We start from the raw sequence: 14,124 nt of genomic DNA on the forward strand, positions 1-14,124 counted from the left end.
TGATATTGACCACTGAGGCTAACGACTGTACCTGAAATGCGAGTCTGCACCAGATGCATCACTATCTCATCCTTTGCAGCACCTTAATATTAGTGCTAAGGTTATTGAGAAAAGGCAGGGAGGGACGAAACAAAGAAAGGCATATCAGACGACAAAAAGTCGATGAGTTTGAATCAAGAGGAGGCACCTGGGTTGACCAGAGAAATGAAAGGAGTAGCCAGCCATTGGCTCGCCTGAAGAGCGACCAGATAGGTCATGCATAAATATGGCGAAAGGGGTAGTAGAGCATCATTGCTTCAAACAAAGTATATCTTAATGAAATTCATAGCATCATTATCCACTCGCATACTGTGAAGCATTTGCGGCTGTTGTGGCTAACCCAAATTCGTTATTTATGCTATTGGTGTGCGACTTGGTAATCATTGAAGTGCTGCCTGAAGGCCTCAGAATTGCAGGGTTGCAAACCAAAGGAAATCGTGTCAATTCCTGGGACAGTCTCGGGGGAATTATTTCCAAAGCACTACACTCGGCCATATTTAAACAGTCAACTTGACAATACCGCGTCTTCGATCACAGTTTATAAGCAAGTCCTAACTACCTACATAGTAGGTACCTAGGTAGGTAAGTAGGTAGGTAGTATCGATTCGCAATCGTGCAATGATGTAATATCATTCGTCAACACTTTGAACTAACTGTCTTGAGAATGACGACGTTCTGACGGAGCGGGGCATCTGGGAACTACCCCACCTCAGGATGGCGAAGCTCCATGAGACGCTGAAGTATCCAACAGCTTGTGAAAGTTCAGTAGGATTGGCTGGAAGCCTGGAAACTGTGGAAAGGTTGTGGTCCGCGGGCTGTGAAGTAGGCAATTGATGTCCAGTGAGGGCCGAAGGGTCCGCTGACAATGAGAAAGAGTAATCCAGGAGCTGGTGGAAAGCTCTTTGTCCCGTCAGAAGCTCGGGTATCGCGCTGTTTCGGACCCCGATTTCTCTTCAAAACTCCCCTCTCCTCCCCTCTCCACTTGCATCATTCAATCTTCAACTGCTTCATTCCTCTACCTGAATTCCCCAACCAAAAACAAAAAAACCGTCAAAATGGTCAAGGCTGGTAAGATCTCACGTCCCACGTTTGTTCCTGGATCTACAAAGGGCGGCTCTCTTTATAGAGGCCAATTACCCACGCTTATGTTATGGCGTACTGAGAGGGGTTTCGAGCTGGTTTGAGCGAGTTTCTCAGCTCTCGTCCAACGAGACAGCGTCTACTATCCGCAATGCACCTTGATGGGCTTTAGGTATACAACTATGCTTACAGGACCTGATGGGTGTTGAGTCCCTTGATGGGTTTTGCGCATCCACGGTTACCCTCCTCTGGCTTCCAAACTACATGCTTCCTGAGAGGCCGAAGTGCCATCTCAGCAAACAGTCTTGTGCTTTGAACACCAAGCTAACACGTCTCCCTACAGTCAGTGTTCTCCGTGGTGACTCCAAGGTCTCTGGTACCGTCGTCTTCGAACAGGAGTCTGAGTCTGCTCCCACTACCGTCACCTGGGACATCACCGGTAACGACCCCAACGCCAAGCGAGGATTCCACATCCATACCTTCGGTGACAACACCAATGGCTGCACTTCCGCTGGCCCTCACTGTGAGTCTGTTCCTGCATGGTACTCCGATTTCTGCATTAGATTATCGAGATCGGATAATTGCAGGACCCCTCCGCTAGATTTCCGAATTAGTTCAACGATCATGTACGCTAACTAGCTCGACCATAGTCAACCCTCACAACAAGACCCACGGTGCTCCTTCTGACGAGACCCGTCACGTTGGTGATCTCGGAAACGTCGAGACTGACGCCCAGGGCAATGCCAAGGGCTCCGTCACTGACTCTCTTATCAAGCTGATTGGCCCTCACAGCGTCATTGGCGTGAGTATCTATAATTACGTTTTGACTGGTAGACTCGGACTGACAAAAGTATAGCGAACCGTTGTTATCCACGCTGGTACTGACGACCTTGGCAAGGGTGACAGCGAGGAGTCTCTCAAGACTGGTAACGCTGGTCCCCGACCTGCTTGTGGTACGTGCATATTACTCTGCTTTCTGATAAATGGTGACTAATGCTTCGTTAGGTGTTATTGGTATTTCCAACTAAGCAATGCCGAACTGAGCTGAATAAAGGAAAAATGCCATTATTCAGTTGCTTTTGTTTAGCAGATTCCGGCCATGAGCAATGACGTATCACATGATATTCGATAGCAACAATCAATCCAATTCAAATGATTCCATACTTTTGATCATGTTTAGTTGATTGACTGTCTGGCGCCTATCATCAGCTAGTATAATGTAGAGCAGCAGACCATTTTATCAGTGTTGATATGGACATACCCACGTCACGTTGCCACGCGAAGAATGAGGGGTTCCCAAGATCAGTCGATTATATGGAGAAGAGTGTCAGGCTCTAGGTTAAACTCAGCTACATCGCATAGATACAAGTGAAAGCGATGTGTACAAGCTTGGTTTAAGGGAATATCATCAATTGCCTACTTATCATCCTTGGATAAGCGTCAGAAGAAGACCAAATATACATAGTTCGAACTCGAAAGAAGCTCTTAAAGCTCTAAAGTACCTAAGTTGACTGCTGTAGGGTGCCTAATACCCCGCGGTCAACCTCAACAACCCCTGAGCTTCGTCTCCACACTTGACCCTTTAGCGGCGAAACTTGTCATTGGGGCCACCTTTCCATAAGAAAGGCACCTCACACGATCTCAACTACAACTCCACATACTTGGATGAAGCTCTCCCTTTCTTCCTTTGTTTTCTTTTATCTTGCTGTCCTTGTTTGGGTTCAATTCTAATTTCTCAACAAGGCTCGAATCAGAAATACAACTTTCTTCTCCCATTTCAGGTATGTTGTATCACAACCCAAGGATTTCTTTTCTGTTCTTTCTCTCCATATAGCGGTATCATCCGCAAAAGGGAGCTTGGAGCTTGGAGCTTAGCTCCTTCTTCTGTCTCTGTACCAGCTTTCCAAACGTCAGAGCTTCACCTTTAAACATTGGACTAACAATAAGTTTACAAAAACAGGTCTCTCCGTCTCGTCTCACTGTCTTCACCATAATGTCCAAATCTTTTATCGGAAATGTCAAGAGTGTGCTCAGTGGCGACACTCTGATATTGACCAGCCCCAACAATCCGAATGCCGAGCGAACCCTGTCCCTTGCCTATGTCACAGCTCCCCATTTGAAGCGCGAGGGCGACGAGCCTTTTGCCTTCCAGTCTCGCGAGTACCTCCGAAACCTCGTTGTTGGAAAACCCGTTCAAGCAACTGTTCTCTACACGATTCCTACATCTGGCCGTGAATTTGGAACTGCTCAGCTCAAGGATGGCACCAACCTTCCCGATGAGCTTGTCAAGGCTGGATGGTTGAAGGTCCGCGAGGACGCTGGTCGCAAAGAAGAGTCTGACGAGGTCCTCGATCGCCTCGAGACTCTCCGCCAGCTCGAGAATAAGGCAAAAGCCGAGGACAAGGGTCTCCATGCTGGGGTTGGTGGCATCATCGAGGTTCAGAATGACCTTGGTGGCCCTGAATTCATGAAAGAGTGGAAGGGCAAGACTGTGGATGGTGTGGTGGAGCGAGTTCTCAGTGGTGACCGTCTCCTGGTGCGACTTTTGCTCTCTGAGAAGAAGCACGTTCAGTCCATGACCTTGATTGCTGGTATCCGAACGCCTTCCACCGAACGAACACTTCCTTCTACCGGTGCTACCCAGCCCGCTGAGGAGTATGGAAACGAAGCCAAATCTTTCGTTGAGTCAAGATTACTCCAACGTCAGGTCAAGGTCGAGATCGTCGGTGCTAGCCCACAGGGCCAACTCGTCGCCGCCATTATCCACCCCCGCGGAAATATTGCCGAGTTTTTGCTGCAGGAAGGTCTCGCACGGTGCAACGACTTCCACTCTACCCTTTTGGGTGAGAAGATGGCTGCTCTCCGTAACGCTGAAAAGCAGGCTCAATCAAAGAAGCTCCGAATCCACAAGCATCACGTTGCCAAGACTGAAGGCGGGAACCAGGATGCAATTGTTTCAAAGATAATCGGAGCCGACACTATTCTCATCAGAAATAAGGCTGGAACGACGGAAAAGCGCATCAACCTTAGCAGCGTACGCGGACCCCGAACTACAGAGCCTTCTGAGAGCCCGTTCCGTGAAGAGGCCAAGGAGTTCCTTCGCCAGAAGCTCATCGGAAAGCAAGTTCGCATCAGCATTGATGGCAACAAGCCTGCAACAGAAGGGTTTGAGGCCCGAGAAGTTGCTACAGTCACTGAGAAGAACACCAACATCAACCTCCTCCTAGTCGAGAATGGATGGGCTTCAGTCATCCGACATCGCAAAGATGACACTGACCGAGCCCCCAACTATGATGATCTTCTTGCTGCCCAAGAAAAAGCGAAGGATGAGAAGAAGGGTATGTGGTCTGGCAAGCCTCAGAAGGCCAAACAGTACACCGACCTTTCGGAGAACACACAAAAGGCAAAGATTATGTTAGCTACGCTACAACGGCAAAAGAAGGTCCCTGCCATTGTTGATTTCTGCAAGGCCGGTTCGAGATTCACAATCTTGATTCCCCGCGAGAATGTGAAGCTGACCATGGTCTTGGGCGGTATCCGTGCTCCCCGAGCTCCCCGAGCCGATGGTGAGGGTGGCGAGCCTTTCGGTAAAGAAGCTCTTGATCTCGCCAACCGTCGTTGTAACCAGCGCGATTGCGAGGTCAATATCCATGATATGGATAAGGTTGGTGGCTTCATTGGTGAGCTCTACATCAACCGTGAGAACTTCACCAAGGTTCTGGTCGAAGAGGGACTCGCTTCCGTTCACGCCTATTCGGCTGAAAAGTCCGGCAACGCCACCGAACTCTTTGCTGCCGAGAAGAAGGCCAAGGAGGCTCGAAGGAACTTGTGGCAAGATTGGGACCCATCTCAAGATGAGGAGTATGAGGAAGAGGATGCTGCTGAGGCTGCACCCGAGGTCGACGTGTCTCTTGACAAGAAACCTACCGATTATCGAGATGTCATCATCACCAATGTTGATGCCAATGGGAAGATTAAGGTCCAGGAGATTGGCAAGGGAACAGCTGCTCTGGAAAGCTTGATGACCGAATTCCGAAAGTTCCACCTGGATTCCAAGAACAACAACCCTCTCAAAGATGCGCCCAAGACAGGAGAGTACGTGTCAGCCAAGTTCTCTGCTGATGGTCAGTGGTACCGAGCTCGGGTGAGGGCCAACGACCGCACTGCCAAGAAATCTGAGGTTGTCTACATCGACTATGGTAACAGCGAGAAGGTTCCCTGGTCCAGCCTGCGGGCTCTCGACCAGCCCAAGTTTGGTGCGCAGAAGCTGAAGGCCCAAGCCATTGACGCTTCCCTGTCATTTGTTCAGCTTCCTACTGGTGCTGATTACTTTGAGGACGCCATTGGTTACATCTATGATATTACCGAGAACAAACGACTTGTTGCCAGCTTTGACTTTGTCGACAACAAGGAGAACGTGAGCTACGTCACGCTATACGATACTGGATCTTCGGGCGAGCTGCCCGGCCCTAACGACTCGGTTAACAAAGAGGTTGTTGCCGGCGGATACGGCATGGTGCCCAAGAAACTCAAGGCTTGGGAGCGCAGCAAGGTCTTTGAGCCTACTCTGAAACATCTCAAGGAGGTCGAGGCCCAGGCCAAGCAAGATCGCCGTGGCATGTGGGAGTACGGAGATATTACCGAGGACTAGATCACCTCTGATTTGAAGTTGATTACGTAGCAACGAACTTGGCTACGAAGATGTTGTAAACATATACTTTACAGTTAAGGTTTTAAACAGGGAAAAATCCAAAGCATAATAGTGTCCAGACGCCGTCTCGTCCTGGCAATTACTATGCTATGTATAACAGAGGAAGAAGAAAGCGTCAATAGGAGACAAGTCCTTAGTAAAACATCCAGTGTCCTTCATGCATGTGACTAACATCAGCATAAGCAGCTGCTCATATTGTGCATGTTTGACGCCAGGGACGAAGTAGCTTAGTTCGAAATTGCGTAAACATGTTGAAAAATACTGGCCAATGTCGTATCTCAAGATGTTGTTGGTTTTTTTTGTCTTTTGAAAGTATAAACACCTCATTCGCGCGGGATTACAAACAGCATGCAGCCAGATCTGTGGGCCCCCGAAAACCGAGAATCTTGAATGTGATGCTTTCATGAAGCGCCAACAAAATGTATCTCGGTATACCGACCTTCGGGAGCTCAGGCGGGAGTTCCGGTAGTCTCGGAATTCTCCCCGCCGACGTGTTGCTGATATTTTGTTCAGGGACGAGAGCACTTGCACTATACGCCACGTGCTATACAGGATGGAATGACATTGCTCTCTTGAAGCTTAGTAGGGTGATAGAGAGTCAATTGGAGCCGTTGTGAGTGTTTCAGAAGGCGCAACATCGGTGAGATACGTTACAACATGAGTAGATATCCCTGCGGATAATTGCAATATGCCGTTACTGCCACGATATAACGCAAGCTAGCAGGCAAAAAGAGGCGGCTAAATATAAATCACCTAATCACCCCCAAACCATTGATCTTGCTGTGTAGGCTACCGGATGCGCTGCATTATCTGTACCTTGCTCTAGTCATCCACGGCATTCTATGTCCAGGTGCTAGCGACATCATTGAGGGTCTCGGTGGACACAGCGAGGTCTGGCCGGGCCATTGAAGCGACTCAGCTTCTGTGAGGTGGGGGTTGATTGTCCGCCTCGTCCACTTGGACTGAGGTGAGAGTGAAGTAAAGTGGTGGGGGCGGCAGCGATTACCAAGACAATAAAATGGATATGTAAATTTACCGATATCGTCGAGGTTGGATGTTGAAGTGACGAGTGTGTTAGGAGAGAATGACTGATGGTGAAAAAAGCTTAGGTCATGTCATAAGACAGTTTACTGAACATAACAACACGCAATATGGGATGTAAAACTCGGGTATCGAGTACCTACAGATTGCTAAATCCCTGGGTTAGTAGGCAGTACCTACCTCTACCTACATACAGACACCTCATCCCAGTGTTGCTGGCTGGCGCGGCTGTAACTGAGGTTTGAGCTAGGTTGAGGTGAGGCAGATGAAGTAAGGTACCCAAGTCCAGGTCGTGACTTCCCTGGTAAGAAGCGGGGCACTCGACGTAGCTACCTACCTAGGAATGGATGGGAGGAGGGGCAAAGAGGAACAGCGAAGAAGGCGCCGGTCGTCCTGTGTACGTCAGGTCCATTCCCGACTTTCGGTGGAATCCCCAATCTTTTTCTAGGTTGCTGCTGCTCCCTCATCCTTTCTATTTTCTTTTCCCCTTCCTCATTCATCTTAACCTTACATCTCCCAACCAAACTTTCACGATATACACGACTTAATACCATCCATCATGTCTTCATCTCTCGAGCAGCTCAAGGCCACCGGCACTGTACGTCACCCCACCATAGCCCCTCCATGCGATTATGATCGCGACCAAGAGTAAAGAACAAGCATCATCTTTAAGCTCGGTGTGAAATAACGACTTGAGCCAATTGAGTCCATTGCTCGCTCAACCTTGGTCTTATCATGCTCGATTGTTTTCTGCGGCTCATTCCCACGAACATATTGTTTATGATGATTTGATGGCTAACCGTTTGCTTTTACACCGCAATAGACCGTTGTGTCCGACTCTGGTAATTACCGCATTGTTTAATATTACAAAGTGCTATGCTAACTTTTTGTTCTCAGGTGACTTTGTCTGTCAGTATTCAATCCCATTGCTCAATGCCCGAGTCTACCACATTCATTATTTCGATGCAAAACTACACCTTTCCCCACTCGATAAATCCCGTCATGATCATCATGGCATGACATGACGTGACATGATATGATAGAAGTTTACGATGCTAACTACTCTTCCCGACAGCCATTGGCAAGTACAAGCCTCAGGATGCTACCACCAACCCTTCTCTCATCCTCGCTGCTTCTAAGAAGGAGGAGTACGCCAAGCTGATCGATGTCGCCATCGACTATGCTAAGCAGAAGGGCGGCTCTATCGACCAGCAGGTTGATGATGCCCTCGACCGTCTCCTTGTTGAGTTCGGCAAGGAGATTCTCAAGATCATCCCCGGTAAGGTCTCCACAGAGGTCGACGCTCGTTACTCTTTCGATACCGAAGCCTCCGTCAACAAGGCTCTCCACCTTATTGAGGTAAGTTCTTGCAGCATTACAACAGACTGGCGACAGCACTAACACAATTAACAGCTCTACGGCGAGCAGGGCATCTCCAAGGACCGCATCCTGATCAAGATCGCTGCCACATGGGAGGGTATCAAGGCTGCTGAGATCCTCCAGCGTGACCACGGTATCAACACCAATCTCACCCTGATGTTCTCTCTCGTCCAGGCTATTGGTGCCGCCGAGGCTGGCGCTTACCTTATTTCCCCCTTCGTCGGCCGTATTCTTGACTGGTTCAAGGCCTCCACCAAGAAGGAGTACACCAAGGAGGAGGACCCTGGTGTCCAGTCTGTCAAGCAGATCTTCAACTACTACAAGAAGTTCGGTTACAACACCATTGTTATGGGCGCCTCGTTCCGAAACACTGGCGAGATCACTGAGCTTGCTGGCTGTGACTACTTGACCATCTCTGTATGTCAATGAACAGTATGGATTGAAACACATGCTAACATCTATAACAGCCCAACCTGCTCGAGGACCTCCTCAACTCCTCCGAGTCTGTCCCTAAGAAGCTCGATGCTTCTCAGGCCTCTTCTCTCGACATCGAGAAGAAGTCTTACATCAAGGACGAGGCTCTCTTCCGCTTCGACTTCAACGAGGACCAGATGGCTGTTGAGAAGCTCCGAGAGGGTATCAGCAAGTTCGCTGCTGATGCTGTCACTCTCAAGAGCATCCTCAAGGAAAAGCTCGCCTAAGTTGCCACGCACTTGATGGGCTAACAAAATGATTTAAAAGTTACAAAACTCTCGTCGAGGAAGAAGCAGTATTGAGTTGATTGCGAACAACGAGCTTGGATCTGCACGCGATTTTTATTGGAGGTTGCCGATTACACCACATACCTACTCTAGTCAAAACCACCTAGCCTCACATAGGTTGAGGCAATGTGGTGAACCATGATCTAATAGGGGCATCAGATGTCCATGGAGATAGATAGTGGCTACATAACGAATTGACACGACATGTTACGCCAAAAGCTCATGGTATTGCAACGCAACATGAATGACTAGGTGTTGTAGAGTACGTGAACAGATTCAAGTTTAAAAATTGTGACAAGAAGGCCAAATCCCTATAACCAATCCACAAACGCCCCCCAAGTTCAATACGCAACTCCCCGCCATGGTATCATCCCAACAATCATGGTTAATCATAGAGTATGATATCGCTACTAATAAATAATTATTATGAGGCATCAAGTATCACCACCAACCCTTTTTGCACGTAACTTGGTGAGTAGAGTGTTTCCAACCCCCTTCCTCATTAGCCTGAACGACCAATGCTGTCAAATCATTGCCCTTGACGCAGCCCGAGTCCAGGCCAAAGGTATAAGAATCCTCCTGGTAGCCCATCTTGGCGTCATGGCCATATATAACAGAACGGCGCTCATGCCCAGGTAGCTTTTTTTGCTCCTTATTCCATAGCTTGGTCCACCGCTCGCCTTCATGCCCATCAATAGGGAGCCAGATATCGCGATCCGGGTTGGTGCGTTCCAAATCAACATTTTCGTCAGTCGACGATGCTGTGCTTGTAGGGTCGACCTCTACAGGTTTAACAGGAGCGACATGGACCTGCGAGTCATCGCCCTGTGCTCCGGGGATAGACCTTCGCTGAAGGGAGGCTGCTGCCTCTTGTGCCTTCTCCAAATCTTTCTGTCGTTGTTTCTCTGCTTGCTTGCGCTTCTTTTCAATTTCCTTCCTGCGAAACTCCTCACGGGGAAAGCGCAAGGTGCGCATGTTCATTACAGCCCAGGCATCTTGTTGCGGCAAAGGCACGCCTGGAACGAGGCCAGCATGTACGAAATAGAGGGCCATAGGCTCGGCTGACAAGATGACAGGCAATCTCTTGAGCCATGACATTTGTGGTTCAGTCAGACTGCGCGCTGTTTTCAGGTCCTCACCTTCCCCTCTGTGTTTAGCGGCACTTTCGGAATCGAGGTAAGCAGCAACACCCTGTTGACTACTGAGGCCGCGCCATGCGAGAATGACGCGATCTTCATGATTTCCGCGCACGGCGCTGGCTTTGATCTCCATCAGACGAGCAATGACTTCAGAAGACTTGGGGCCCTTGTTGATCATGTCGCCGACTGCAATAACGTGATCGGTTTCTGGGTTGAATTTGATCTTCTTGAGCAGTTTCTCGAAAGGGTCGAGCATGCCGTGTATGTCGCCAACCACGACCAGTCGCCGTCCATTCTTTGGCGTTGGGATGTATTCGCTGGGTAGGTTCCTGACAAGGTCGATGCCATCGTAGCTCGGTCGATTGTACATTCCGTAGGACATGGGATTATCAGCTTTCAACAAGTCGACTTGCGGGACTGGGTCTGGTTCTTCGACTATTTTTGGTCCAACGGACAATGCTGCAAGTCGCGAGACGCAGTAGAAGACGCTGAATACGAAAAAGAAGGTCGATAGGAGGACGAGTAGCCGCCGCTGTGGTGCGGTAATCATCATGACCATGATTCGTGGCGGGGCAAATCGGAAAGCAAAGGTACTGTAAAGGTGAAGCGAATTGACGTTGGGGATGGGGGTACAGCTATGACGACAATGATGGTGGACAGGGCGACATTACCCAATCCGGCGAGGCGGTAATACCGGACTTGACTTGACTTGACTTGACTTGACTTGACTTGACTTGACTTGACTTGACTTGACTTGTAGGGTTGGAGATAGACTTGGGCCAAGCAAAACAAGGAGATTGTATAGTTTCGAGCGAAACAGTCGACGCAGAGATCTAGACTAGATCCAAGACAACTCCTCAGGCGGCTATGGTGAGACTTTCCAAGCACCAAAAAATAGCACTCAATGCGGATAGGATAAGATGGCCCGATAAGACAAGTCGATGTTATGAGGAATGCAAAGGACTGGCAAAGGAGGACGAATAGGTAGATTTATTCCCCGCCAGAGAGAACTTGAGATAGGTGCCACTATTGTTCCTTCCCAACCATGACATTTCTAAATCGACACGCCAAGCCTTCTATGGCGGTAGGATGAGGATTCGTAGACGTTCGATCGATGGCGCCAAGTACGGATGTGTACGAGGGAGGACAATTCGCCGAGCAGACCAGGAACAGGGCCGGGAATAAACTGGGTTGTTGTTCTTGTGGCATTCATTGCCTACTATGTATTTGTTTAGGCCTCAGATGGCTTTAGATTTTGAAGAATGAAACGAGATGTAGAGAAGTTGAAGGCGTCCCGAGCTTTTATTTTCTTGCGCCACGTTACACTATTCGTGAGGGCCGCAGCCTCCGGTTGAAAAGTCGTGTGATATTCAGGCATTGGTGTGCCTAGTTGTATGCTACAAGATACAGATATTGTACAAATATGAGGTTGAAGTAGAGACCACCTATTACATATGCACCGTTCCAGAGACTGACCTGATCCAAAACAGCTGAGCAAAGTCTTCTCCGAATTGTTGTTCTTTATATTATGTTCTTAATTTCGGCATGATCTTCGTAAATCATTGATTGCTGTAGTGATTCAACGGGAGCGAACCGCTTGGTTTGAGATCAGAATTCCGTTCTCTCATTTCTTCTGCTGTGCCATCGCTGCCTGCTCGGCCCTCCACTTCTCATTCTCGACTTCCCTCCAATCTTGAGGGATGGGCTCGTTTCCGTCCGTCTTCTTGACTCCGCCTGCAAAGGCCGGCCGTCCAGCGTAAAGCTGGTATCCCTGGCCCTCCTCAGCCTGCTCCATCGTACGGTAAGCCACGGGCATATTGCCGCGGAATCGCTTGCGCATATCGACCATGCCACGCTTGCACTCGCCGAAACCCTTCTTCAGCTGCCGGCACTTTAGGGGGAGAGTGTTGACGAGGGGCTCGCGGAGGCAGTCGCCGGCGCTATTGCGCTGGACCATGACACACTCGGATTCTTGGAGACACTGCGCGAGTGCCTCGCCTGGATAAGAGCAATCGAGCGTTAGAATTAACGGACTGTACTAGATTTGAAAGGGTTAGTTGAGTGAGTAGCTTACGCAGTTCTTTGCATGAGCTGGGCATTTTGGCTGTAAAGGCGGCGGCTTTGTCAATGGCACCACAGCTCGGGTCATGTAACTTGACTATCAGGTCGAAAAGCTCATGAGACTTCTCAGGGTACCTACCTAGTTTTGCGGTCGATATGTGATTGGTTACTTTCGCCTTCGGGTATAACACGGCTTTATTCGAAGCCGTACCTACTTCAGTAAGGTAGCCCTCAGGGTATCAGAAATATTAACCCCCAGAAGCATATATAAGAGATGAAATTAATAAGTTTATGCTTTTCTAGACTATAGCTAGTTCTTAAACTATTTATTTCTATAACCTCAAACTTAGTGGTCCAAATGTTTAAGTTGGGAGGTTGTGGAACTATGATTATTTGGATAGAAGAAGCCATCCATAGAAAGTATTATATAGTATTACTGTGTATTGATTTCCCGTTCGACTGGCAGCATGGTCACATTTGTCCCATACTCTATTCTGTCGAGAAATTGATTGTTAAATATATTGCAAAGTCGATTACATCGACGTTCTCAACCTCTCTGATGCCATATACTGTTGGTTAAGCTCTCCGGCCCCCGAATTCTGCCGCAAGCCTTACCTCACTTGTATTCGAAACTTTGACCCCTTCCTCTGCATCATCAAAAGCACGCTCAATCCTCCCCTTCACAACATCAATGACAGTCCATCTCTGTTCCCTCCCCATCCTAGCCCCCATCTTGCCTTCCCAAACTCCCATTTCATCCAACAGCACCTCCACAACCCATACCATCTTGGCCTCTTCTCCGGCGCGCGGTTGGACTACCAGCTCGGTATCCATTCTCGTTTTAGGGATCCTAGTACATAAAATATGCAAATCCAGTAACTGAGTGAAAGAAAGACCGAAGTTGGGCTTGATTCGTCGACTGCTGTAGCCTGTAGCTAAGGGTGGGTTGAAGATGGATCGTAGAGTTGGGTCGATGAAGGCTTGTTTCACAGGAGAGGTTGTAGTTCCGGTAGACGCTGGGCCCGAGAAGCTTGATGATGTGGAGTTGAGCAGAAGAATCAGTGGGTTAGATGAAAGATTGCGTGAGAGGTGGCGTAGGTGAGAACCCAAAAGTTGAAGAGCAGTACGGGCAGCTGACCTCTCTCGGTGAGCAAAGAGGCTTGTGAGAAGCGAGGAGAAATGCGTCATCACAATAAACTCTGGATGTGGTGCTGCTTTGCTGGGCAGCTTTTCCTCTTGCAGTAGGGGTTGTGAAGCTTGCCGTATGGGCGAGAACGCCTCATCGTCTTCGTCTTGACTGTCCTGGATCTCTTCAACCTGTCCTTCTGTTGCGACTTGCTTCTGTATATCCTTTTCTTGGTGTAGTAAAACAGCTTCTTCTTCAACTGGTGCGCTTCGATCCAGATCTGCCAAGACCTCCCATAGACCATCCAGGTCAAAAACTCGAGACAGCATCACTTTATCTAGGCATTCCCTCAATCTTGCCCTGATATCTTCAGTGCCTGCTCGTTTTTGAAGCTCAGCCTTGATTGCGTCCCTCAAACCAGTTAGCATTACGCTCGCTGGCTTGGGAGTGATGAGCAGTCCATTCGTGACCGTCCCTTCACATAAAGAATGCGCCAGTGTTTGGAGGCCGAGCTTTCCGACAAGAAAAATCAGCAAAATAGCCTCAAAAGCATTTTCTTGGCTCTGCGTTTTTTTCTCACCTGAACACCCAATTCTTCGTCCTCGGCGCTGACACCCACAATACTTGCACGATCAAAACCACCCAGCAAAACATTCTCATCTACAACTGCACATCCTGTCCTACAGGAACCCAGGAGTGCGACAGCATCACGTCTATGAGCTTCCTTTTCAGCCAGAACCGAGGCTGGAATTGGCTCTAGTGGAAAGTGAGAGTTCGCTTGTGAGG

General features: G+C 48.8%; 5 protein-coding genes across 5 annotated transcripts; 2 read left to right on the forward strand and 3 right to left on the reverse strand.

Annotated features, from left to right (window-relative positions):
• Positions 1 to 1,094: 1,094 nt before the first annotated feature.
• Positions 1,095 to 5,770, forward strand: FPOAC1_004850 (uncharacterized protein; the record flags this gene model as incomplete). The annotated part of the gene is made up of 7 exons (XM_044849388.1): positions 1,095 to 1,107; positions 1,463 to 1,642; positions 1,770 to 1,921; positions 1,976 to 2,072; positions 2,125 to 2,133; positions 2,746 to 2,900; positions 3,080 to 5,770. 7 exons carry the CDS (start codon positions 1,095 to 1,097, stop codon positions 5,768 to 5,770), a joined length of 3,297 nt encoding a protein of 1,098 aa, XP_044708098.1.
• A 1,660-nt stretch (positions 5,771 to 7,430) lies between these two features.
• Positions 7,431 to 8,952, forward strand: FPOAC1_004851 (uncharacterized protein; the record flags this gene model as incomplete). Its single annotated transcript, XM_044849389.1, has 6 exons — positions 7,431 to 7,469; positions 7,695 to 7,713; positions 7,769 to 7,780; positions 7,947 to 8,230; positions 8,285 to 8,668; positions 8,719 to 8,952. The coding sequence occupies 6 exons, from the start codon at positions 7,431 to 7,433 to the stop codon at positions 8,950 to 8,952; spliced, it is 972 nt and encodes a 323-aa protein (XP_044708099.1).
• Positions 8,953 to 9,453: 501 nt separating this feature from the next.
• On the reverse strand, positions 9,454 to 10,701 carry FPOAC1_004852 (uncharacterized protein; the record flags this gene model as incomplete). Its single annotated transcript, XM_044849390.1, has 1 exon — positions 9,454 to 10,701. The coding sequence occupies one exon, from the start codon at positions 10,699 to 10,701 to the stop codon at positions 9,454 to 9,456; it is 1,248 nt and encodes a 415-aa protein (XP_044708100.1).
• Positions 10,702 to 11,775: 1,074 nt separating this feature from the next.
• FPOAC1_004853 (uncharacterized protein) lies at positions 11,776 to 12,250 on the reverse strand (the record flags this gene model as incomplete). The annotated part of the gene is made up of 2 exons (XM_044849391.1): positions 11,776 to 12,149; positions 12,226 to 12,250. 2 exons carry the CDS (start codon positions 12,248 to 12,250, stop codon positions 11,776 to 11,778), a joined length of 399 nt encoding a protein of 132 aa, XP_044708101.1.
• Positions 12,251 to 12,788: 538 nt separating this feature from the next.
• On the reverse strand, positions 12,789 to 13,766 carry FPOAC1_004854 (uncharacterized protein; the record flags this gene model as incomplete). Its single annotated transcript, XM_044849392.1, has 1 exon — positions 12,789 to 13,766. One exon carries the CDS (start codon positions 13,764 to 13,766, stop codon positions 12,789 to 12,791), a length of 978 nt encoding a protein of 325 aa, XP_044708102.1.
• Between the last annotated feature and the right edge of the window lie 358 nt (positions 13,767 to 14,124).

The sequence above is a fragment of the Fusarium poae genome, chromosome 2 (genome assembly GCF_019609905.1).
Source record: "Fusarium poae strain DAOMC 252244 chromosome 2, whole genome shotgun sequence".
Taxonomy (NCBI): domain Eukaryota; kingdom Fungi; phylum Ascomycota; class Sordariomycetes; order Hypocreales; family Nectriaceae; genus Fusarium; species Fusarium poae.